We start from the raw sequence: 10,476 nt of genomic DNA, 5'->3' as shown, positions 1-10,476 counted from the left end.
AGCGGTGCGTAACATGTTAATCAAAGTCACTCACTTAAGGAACTACTTTAAGTGGATATTTCTTTTATTTGTGTCATGTTAAGTCTGTTGGCAGAGAAAAGTATACAATTTCATCATTCTACAGAGGAGTCCTCAATTTTGGAAATTATATTGTTGAAATTACAAGCGCTTATAGTACTGCCCCCTATGCGCTTTTACATTTATTACTTGAATTTCTAAATTAACACATCAAACAAATCAATTTTCATAGTCATTACACTGAATTATTCTGCATTGCGGATATGTGCTTAAACCTACATGCACTAACTATAAACCATAAATCACATCAGTATCCCCACATTTTGCTCAGGCAACAACGTTCATGTTTTCCGTAGACACGTTGAATACGCACATGGTGTTTGACCTACATAACTATACAATGCAAGGTCTGCCACTAGATGGCAATAGAAGCACATAAAAATGGTTTAAAGACATTAAAATAAATGGGAGAATAGACATCAGCAACAACTCTAGCAAAGACACTTATTTTTAACCTATTCTATTCTATTCTATTCTTGGTAAAACAACCTAAAATTCATGTACATAAAAAATGAATATGATTCACACTGTTTACAAAAGAGTCATTCTATGAAACAGGTGCCATTTGGGTCCGTAACGTTTGATGAGATTCATAAGGCACAAAAAATGTTCCGAAGTGTGTTTCCAAACCTTAAAGCTATTAATTCAAGTGTTCTTGTTAACATGATATATGAGAAAATACTATTCTTAAAGAGTAAAATACTATGTTTTAATCATTTTCCATTAGTACATGGCCATTTTCACATGTCAGTATTGACCAACATGACATTTGCATCTAAAATATCACCAGATAAATTTTATATTTTTATCAAACCTTTCTTATTTTCAGGAGTATATGCATGTCTGTTTACATCAGATATACTAATTCAAAATAAAAAAACACATTTGTGTAAAAATTGCATTTGTGTGCGTCCCTCAGTTTGACATACCACTCCATCACACTAACTTATTTTGTCTATAAATAATCTACCGTTGCTTTAAATAACATCACGAAAAGAAAGTGACATCATTTGATCCTTTGGAGCTTCCAAGAACAAAAGCAGGCAAGTTCTGACATTCTTTTACATTGTTAATTTGTTTTTTCATGTTAGATGGGGTCCGTCAAGCTCAACCCAACCACCCCATCACACAAAATAGATAGGCTTAACTGGTTTTTATTAAATTTTTTACACTATTAATGCAAAGAAAATGATATTTCAAATTGAATGCATGTATGCTAGGTCAGGAACTTGATCACACGGAGAGCTGCGGCCATTTTAGAATGACATTTACCACCCTGTCACGTTTTATTGTGACGCGGTGGTAAGGGAAGCTGGTGACCAACGGCCGTGACATTCCTGATGCCCATGAGCTATATAAGGCCCTCACAGAAACATCTACAACTGTTTTATGTAGCAAGCAAAGCAGAGGAGCAGGCAATGGAAAGGATGCCAGCCCAGATTCCCCCAGTGCCATCCACAATGAAAACCCACCAAGTGGTCACATTCACTCCAGGAGAGATCGTTTACCGGGAAGTCAGTTGCATGTGCTCCACGCAAAAGCAGCTGAGATGTCAGTGCTTCACAACACAGCACTTCACTTTTAACAAGACAGCCCAAAAGGTGCCGACAGAGGCAGCCAAACAGGTGCCGACAGAAGCTATTGCTTGGGGAAGTGGAGATCTCATTGGGAAGTGGTGCGTGCTTAAATACAATGACCTTCATCCAGGGCTCATCTTGAATGCAGACGAACACATGACCAAGTCAAATGCATGCACCGCGCTGGTGCCAACAGGTTCTTCTGGCCTGCAAGAGATGACATCCTGTGGTACCTCTTTGATCTGGTGCTCGAAATCATTCAAGCACCACAGCCTGTGACATCCCGTCACATGGCAATCCAGAGGGATGTATGGAAGCAACTCTCCCAGTCACTGTCATCATGCTCTTGAAGCTTTTGAGGATGTCAGAGTTCCCACTCTGTTTAGGAAATAATTTTCCGGGACATTCTCAATCATAGTTTATAGTCACATAAGATGGAGGATGGAGGATTAATTCTGCAGTCTCATTAGGACAACAAATGTCTGATGGAATGCTCCTCTGGGAGTAGATCTTTTGGAAAATATGTTTAAAATTCTCATTTCTAGTGACAAATGCCTTCAGTTTTTCATGGCCAGGACCAGTTTGACATTACATTTCCGTTTTTAAATGTTTTAAACGCCCTCCTTTCCTCTCCCGTTTTTAAAGTTTTGAAGGCAAAGTTTCTTCTTTTTTTTTTTTTGCCTATTTGAACCATTGTTCATGTTTCATAATTATTATTGGTCATTAAGAGTAACTTAATGAAAATGAAATGCTCTTTTAATCAATTTTTAAATGTCTTGAATAATGCATATTTGAAGTACTGATGCTTTTATTCACATTTTGAATGGTCAGCATTTGTTTAGTTTAATACAAACATATTTGTAGCATGCTGTTGTATTAATAAACTCTAATGTTGATATATATTTTGGATCTTGTATCATTAACTCATGCCTACATTTACAGTACATCAAGAATTAACAAAAGTTTCTAATGTTGGATGAAGACAAACCAACAGATCACAGTGAGACAATTTGTCCGTACCACCCCGTCAGTGAACCACTCCGTCACATCAGTTGCCACCCGGTCACAGGGTCATTTTGTAAAAAATAATGAAAAGGGAGTGAAATACTCCATAAATTAATGTTGAATAACATTCATGTTTTGTGGACTAATCAAATAAATGTAACTTTTATTTGAAATGTTAAAGTGAATTAGTATTTTTTGTACAAACAACGAGGCCATTGACATCTCGAATTCAGATTCCAAGAAGCAGAATCTAAAAATGAAAGAAATAATTAAATTACATACTTCATATTGATGGTTTCCAAAAAAAAGGAAATTTTACTAGTAGGGAAACATTAGATTTTTAACATTTATTTCAGGCGTACTACTCAAATGGTGTACATAATTGTCTGTGACGGGGTAGTACAAGAATGGCTCCCATGTCTGAAAAAGGAAAATATTAATAAGGCTTTTATGCCTGAGGTGGGAATATGTGTTTTTTTGGAGGGTTAATATGTCTTTAATGTTGTAGGAAAAAAAATTGCTCTTGATGAAAATTTTGAAAATTGAGAAGTGGAAACGACACCCATTTCATAGAATGACTCAGAAGTAAGGGAAGCTGGGAAAAATATCCATAGGAAAGAAAAAAAAAAATCTATAGAAAAAATTAAAAGAATTCCATTCTATTCTATTCTTGGTAAAACAACCCAAAATTCATGCACATAAAAAAATGAATATGATTAACTGTTTACAGAAACAAGGGAAGCTGGGAAAATATCTATAGAAAAAAAAAACAAGATAAAAGAAAAAGAAGGAAAAAAAACATCCATGAAAAAAAAAACACTTCACAGATGCAGATCAGATTCTGGAAACGTGCCACTCTGTTAGTTAGACACACTCTGTAGCAAGGTGATGTTGTCGCCTTTCAACATGATCCTCCCTATGAGAGGGAGATTGGATAGAGGAAGAAAGAAACCAAAGTGGAGGTGAATTAAGAGGCAAGTTTACATATGCAAAGAGCTTAGTAGGGATGGGGTTTTACAACTGGCTCCATTTTGGAACCGATCAATTGATAAAATATCCCGATTTAATAAGCTTCAAATTCGACAACTCTCTTACTGAACTGTTTTTTCCCCCCACCAAAATCCAGACCTTTGTTCTACAACTGCAACTGATTGCTGTGGTGTAATAAAACCACATATAGAATTATAATTAAATCTTTAATTTGGATTCAACAAAATCAATCTTACTTACTTTACATGACGTTAAGTAAATAAAATTAACCGATCGCCAAAAACAGGCACTAAACATGTGAATCAAAAATAGGAAGCTGCTCTTTTTTTTTTACAATTTACATGCGCAGATTATATACTGGATCCATATTCAATAAAATACTATCCAACCCCAAACCTAGAGCGTAGATATGTACAGTTCAACCAAAACCCATCAAATCCTTAGGCAGTGGTTCTCAATTGCAGTCATGAGATACCCTACTACTGCTCGTTCTTTATTCTGCCAGTAATTTAAATAAGTTTACCTGTTGTGCTAGGGCTAAAATTACTAGGGATGTCACGACCCCCCCCCCCCCCACACACACACACACACGTCATTTAAAACTGAGCGTCCCGAGCCAATATTTATATTTTCCTATATAGTACAGCTTCACAGCATACACTTGGAACACATTAAAGTTAGTAAAACCAGTCCAATTTAAGGAAGATATGTATAACAATTTAACAGCTATGCATAAAGAAAACCAGTGTCCAAATGAAGACAAACTATACAAAATACAATAGCTTGTACGAATTGAAAAACGCTGACCAAAAGCAAAGGACATTTCAAAGAGTAATATATGGATTTGCTGTACTGCTTCAAGTCACCTTCAAATGATTCCATTTTAATTGTTTTATCATATTTTGTCAATTTTGAAGTAGCTCGGTTACCACCATGTCACATAAAACTGGCATTGCAGACAGTAAAAGTTGGGCTAATTTTACTTTACTATTTAATGAAGTTCCACACTGCAGACGTTTTTGTAGCTTTTTGTTAACTTTTCACAACACGTTCTTCATTACAGCAAGTTGTGGATAATATCAGTTTACGACACTTAGACGAAACATAAAGGGGATTTACAGCCCCTATATTACATCTGGCGTAGACAGAGAGTAAGGCAATTAAAAAAAAAAGAGGATCAGATCTTGATAGGGTTTAATACAAGCAATATCAATCAACTAAAATAGGAGTGATAATCATCTTTTGGATCGGCTCATCCCTAAAAATGACTATGTTGACTAGTAACTGGCAGCTTGGTAACTGTCCAGCAAAAAAAAAAGTATTGACAAATGTTGGATAATTTCATTTAAGAAAAAGAAAAAGTTATAACCCCCTGCCATCTTTCCTTGCCACTCTTAACAATACACTTTAACACATGTTTTTCCAGGCCAAGGGCATTCTCTTTTTTTTTCCCGTATTTTTTTCTAGATAATGCTTTGGATGTATTCAAAGCTAACTAATGCTGGGACAAATATGTACATAGGGAAAGGTGTAAAATTGTTCTGAATTGGGGAAAAACTAATGTGTATTTTACCAAGATGGATCAAAGTGGGAAAATGAATTGGGGATGTTAGCAAAAGCCAGATTGAAATAAATTAGTAGATAAAATAAATCTTATAATAACTATACTATAATTTCTTAAAACATAACATCATATAATCTATTAGCTCAAGCTTCACATCTGTATTGCTCAGCTGAAAAATTGGTGATTCATAAACAAAAAATTCCAACTGATGCATAAACCTTCATTTTTATGTTAATACATTTCTAAGTAGGCTAGCTCTCTCATCACAGCCTGATTTTAAATTCTGTCTCATAAGAGTAACTAACAAGCTTGGGCCTATTTTAAAAAATCGTTTGAGAAAACACTAATACTGGATTTTTAACAATCTTCAACATTTCTGTGGTGTAATAACAAAACTGAGCTTTGACTAAAGATACAGGAAAACAATGGTGAGATGGACAAGTGCTGGATGCACTGGAATCTTACCCAGGGGCTTTCTGTTTTTCGTCTTCATGTGGACTTCCTCAGCATCATCTAGAACCAGATTCATGTACTCATCAAAGCCCTAAGAAATGAGAAGAAAAGTGAGCCATTTTTGATTCTTGCCTAAAAGTTAAGATTACTTTTTTTAGCATCTTAAAATCAAAGGAACATCTCAAAATTTAAAGGATTCAAGCACTAACCAATTTTGAATTACACCAAAACATTTTTTTCCCATTTGTATTGTAACTCCACACTGACAATTTTATAGAATGGATATGAGCTTCAAAAAGTGAATAAGTTGTCAACACCCTCTTACTCGCACATGTAACATCAAATGTTTGAAATGCACACAAGGCTGTGCAGAGCATGTACAACATATCTAATCATTCTGAACATCTCACTTCCCAACAACCACAGTTTCAGGAGGGGTATGATGATTCATGGATTTGAACGATTTGCATCAATGTGCTGGACTTAATCTAAGATACGGCTACATTGATTTGGATAGCTTGTGTTTGGTCAAATCTGGGAGGGAAACGCCGGAGAAAGAAAAAAAAAAAATCAACGTGGTCTTCAGCGTACTGGTAAAACCCAATGACATGCATCTTATTTTTAAGCATTTATTAATTGCCATCACTGCTTCTTTTGCATTGTTTGTTTCACTCATATTTTGTAATACTTATCTCCCTCAATGTACCTGTCCCTCTCTGCCAGTTGGTGAGGGCTAACACACACACACACACACATCATATGACCCCCCCCATTATAAAACACTATGTTTTGTGAACATAAACATGTTTTTTCACATTGTTATTAGCAAGCAGAGTATCTAATTGCAGAAATGCACTGTTAAAGGGAAATTTCACTATTGGTTTTGTGTGTGTGTGTGTATGCAATCAGTACTGATGAGTAATGTAGTCAATTGAAACAATATAGTCCTCACTGTGTTCTTACTACACTGACAAAAATATCCTTCTGGAGATTCTTTCCCACAGCGCCTACATGTGTCAGAATTCCTTGCACGTGAGCCTCTATATCATCATCCATAAAATTCCCTGCGCTAGTGTTGCGATAAGTTATTTCCACCACTGGAAATGTAGCTTAGCCAAGAGAATGAGGATGTGTTTTTTGAAGAGTGCGTTTAAAGTAGATTAGAGTAACAGAAACCCTGCTAGACTGTTTCACTGCCACCCCAGAGATGCAGAAACAATTGGGCACAACTGCAGATGTTTATCATCTGTTATAGCTGTCCGTAGATAGAGACATGGTTGAAAATAGGTGAATTTTCCCTATAATAAACTTGGGCCTGTTTGAGAAGATTCTTTAGAGTTGCAGTGATAATAATGTTTTACTCCCAACGAATGAGATTCAAAATAGGATGTTAACCTCTTTCGCTCCCTCTCTCATTACTGGATTGAGACGAGTATACCTATTGGGATTTATTCTTGCAGCTAGTCACAACTATAGCTTTAGTAGAATTGAGATGGAACTGTTTGCACACTTGCATTGCACTGTGTTGAATCACATCATATTGTGCCACGTTGTATTGAAAGGAAGGGCTAAATCGAATCATATCAAAATGCATCTACTAGATGCACTGGATCTTTGGTTGTGTATAGTTTTTGTAAATGGTTCTCTCCTCTTTGTGACCACTGAGCTGATTCGTATGGAGTAAGGAACCTCTAATTCACCAATCACCAATGAGACTACATTATAATAGAGAATGAAAAATATTATTTTTACCCAAGGCCAATAACAGAAAAAAGAGAACTTACGATAATACAGCCCTCTATCCGCATGTTCACTTGCTCATACAACCACACTTGGATCCGTGAGCGCTAGTAAAAAAAAAAAAAAGAAGCGTAAGGCAAAATTATCATTTCACAATCAATAACTGATAAAAATGTTCACACATAAAACTGGAAAAAACAATGAATGCAAGGCAAAATTATCATTTCACAATCAATAACTGATAACAATGTTCACACAGATAACTGGAAAAAATTATGAAATTATACAAACTGCAGAGGAAAAAAAAAAACACTTACATTTTGTAGATATCTGAAAATGAGGTTCTGATATAGAGTCATGGAAATGTAACAGCTGTATTGACAAAATATAAACAAATGGCACACATATAAACCAGATATACAATTATCGTTACTAAAGTAGAGCCATTATTTTCTATTTCAGCCCATTCATCTGCATTAACATTTTCAGATTTTCCAGGAAATGTGTCTGACAATTCCTTGAAATTTAAGACATAGCACAGCTGGTCATTATTTAATTTTGAAAGAAAATACTTTTGAAAGAAAAAAAAGGAAGACAGTTAAATAAAGACCATTACTATGTTCATTATTTAACAAGCAATGATTTTGTAAATATCTACCTCTTTAAGGTAAATTACATTGAATTGAATCCTGAGAAAGGCTTGGCCTGAGCTTACATCTGTGTAGAGGTCAGCAACACACTTGGATTATGCAATGGTGGACATAAAAACAGTCGTCGTTCTGGACTAAAACAAACATCCCGTTCCCTCCAGCAATGGATGTTTGGGAAACTATATCGGTCTAGTAGAAAGAACATACGTTTGTAAATTAGGGGACAAAATTCTAATAGACAATAGTGTTAACACTTTATTCTCACATGGTTTGCTACTCAAAAGCCACAGTACATCTAATGCTGTGGGAAAACGACTGAAAACTCAGGCAACCATCTAATAAAAACATTTAAGATGGAACTGGTCCTACTACTACAACTACTACTACTACTTCTGTCTGCTCCCGTTAGGGGGCGCCACATCCGTTTCAATTTCTTCCTGTCTTCTGCATCTTCCTCTGTCACACCAGTCACCTACATGTCTTTCCTCATCACATCTATAAACTTCTTCTTTTCCTCTTCCCTGGCAGCTCCATATTCAGCATCCTTCTCCAAATATACCCAGCATCTCTCCTCCACACATGTCCAAGCCATCTCAATCTTGCCTCTCTTGCTCTGTCTCCAAACCGTCCAAATTGAGCGGTCCCTCTAATATAATCGTTCCAAACCTTGTCCTTCTTCGTCACTCCCAGTGAAAGATGGAACTGGTCCAGTACGATGATAATCACCAACAATCCCAACCACTTCCTCCATCGTGCAATCCAGACTCCGACAGATCCACGCAATACCGGGGCTCCTCCTCACACTGACTGAACTCAGCAAATAACTGAAGTCTTCCAATGAATATGTGCACCAACAGGCGTGTATGAGCAAGTTTTTTTCCACACTACATTTTCCTCGAGATGTCAATTTTCTATCATTTTCGGGTAATAGACAAATATAAGAATCAGATCGGAGTTTATAGAGTCCATTCTCATCCCACGGCATCGTGCACTGACACTATTGAAAAAGCGTTGATACGCGATCAGTGTTATCAATATCCAATCATTTTCCAAGATAAAACTAGTTTATAAATTTCCAGGTTTTCCAGGATGCATGGGAATCGTGTCCGGGATCAAGTTCGCCTTGATGCGTGTTGCAAAGTTTATCGTAACGTTACTTTCATATCGACTTAAAATATGGCGACAACTAATGTACTGCCTGGCAGAAGGTAAGTAATTTTGAATGATACTGATCTAAACAATGATCCTACAATTTAAATGTTTCTTTCAAACGGAAAACGAGTGTTTCGTAAAACATAGAATAAAGCCATCTAATTAGTAGCGAATATCAGTTTCTGCCAACTATGCTAACGTTAGCATGGCTACTATTGTTGCAACCAATTCAATCACACACGCTGGTTTTGTGAACGAAAGGATACAATTGGCTGCACCATAACCTTCTGCACCTTCTGTCCTTGCCCTCTGTACGCCATTCTTCCAACTGAATAGTAGCGATATTTCAAAAAATCCAAAGAAACTTGTTCCCAAAACGTTACCGTCCGCGTCCGGAAGTACACCTCACGTTTAAACCAAGTGGGCCGATTGTATGGCGGTTTATAACCCGCGTGTAGAGCGCATGGGCGGAAATCAAATGGTTTCATATTGCCGAGCAGCGTTACTAGTGGCAGGAGGACATTACTGCAGCTGTAGGGAAAAAAACTGAAAAACGTCCAAACAGTGAAGATCTAATTTTGCCTGGGTCCAAACCTTTGAATCCGCCCACTCCACCGAGTTGACTGATTCTCCTGGTCTGGCATCATGACATCAAACAGTGGTTTCTCGGTTGAAAAAGTGATTATCCAATGAGCACCGTGAGGGCACTAACCCCGTTGTCGAGCTGTTATCAAGCGTCAAGGCTCATTTATGCTCCCTTTACAAACGAAAATAAATCATAAACGGCGGTCACTCGAAGCGAGTACGGCGGTCCTCTCTGTTGAGTTGTCTACTTATGGGTCAGATGGCTTTAGAGGCAGATCCGCGATCCACATACTTTGGTGCAGTGTGGACAGGGGAAAGTGGTGGTGGTGGTGGTGGTTGAGCCGTTTTCTCTCTCTCTCTCCTTGCGGTGCTGTCACTGTTTCTCTGTGGCACAGTACGTACACACGTGCACCTCCTTCCTGCACGGATTTTTCCCCTGTCAGTTCTATATAGGATTGGGATTCCCAGTGGCAGCTCTTTGCCAATGAGATGGAGTATGGCAGCAATGAAGATGGCAAACGGTGTGGGTGCGATGATGCATTCCTGTTCAACGTATTGTAACGTGCTTGGATAATTAGATACGCTGGCCGCTGGCTGGCGGATCTGACCCTTTAGTCGAGTGGTTAGCGATGTCTCCCGCGGTGCGGGCGATACAGGTTCGCGTCCCGGCCGCGGCAGTTCC

General features: G+C 37.5%; 1 protein-coding gene across 1 annotated transcript; it reads right to left on the bottom strand.

Annotated features, from left to right (window-relative positions):
- Positions 1-46: 46 nt before the first annotated feature.
- On the bottom strand, positions 47-9,608 carry snrpe (small nuclear ribonucleoprotein polypeptide E). The gene is made up of 5 exons (XM_056272881.1): positions 9,476-9,608; positions 7,725-7,751; positions 7,452-7,514; positions 5,680-5,758; positions 47-3,576 (listed from the first exon to the last, which is right to left on the bottom strand). The coding sequence occupies exons 1-5, from the start codon at positions 9,527-9,529 to the stop codon at positions 3,521-3,523; spliced, it is 279 nt and encodes a 92-aa protein (XP_056128856.1). The 5' UTR covers positions 9,530-9,608; the 3' UTR covers positions 47-3,520.
- Positions 9,609-10,476: the final 868 nt, after the last annotated feature.

This window comes from Lampris incognitus, chromosome 2, assembly GCF_029633865.1.
Source record: "Lampris incognitus isolate fLamInc1 chromosome 2, fLamInc1.hap2, whole genome shotgun sequence".
In the NCBI taxonomy this organism is placed as follows: Eukaryota; Metazoa; Chordata; class Actinopteri; order Lampriformes; family Lampridae; genus Lampris; species Lampris incognitus.
The sequence above is the reverse complement of the archived record's forward strand: the minus strand, read 5'-3'. Positions and strand labels throughout refer to the sequence as shown.

What these genes read in the sequence shown, in the direction of transcription:
- snrpe (XM_056272881.1), bottom strand. Translation starts at nt 9,529, where the DNA reads ATGGCGTACAGAGGGCAAGGACAGAAGGTGCAGAAGGTTATGGTGCAG. An exon ending in TTTTCAGATATCTACAAAAT is followed by an intron (nt 7,515 to 7,724) that starts GTAAGTGTTTTT and finishes TTTTTTTACTAG; the next exon opens with CGCTCACGGATCCAAGTGTG. An exon ending in GGATAGAGGGCTGTATTATC is followed by an intron (nt 5,759 to 7,451) that starts GTAAGTTCTCTT and finishes CTCATTTCTTAG; the next exon opens with GGCTTTGATGAGTACATGAA.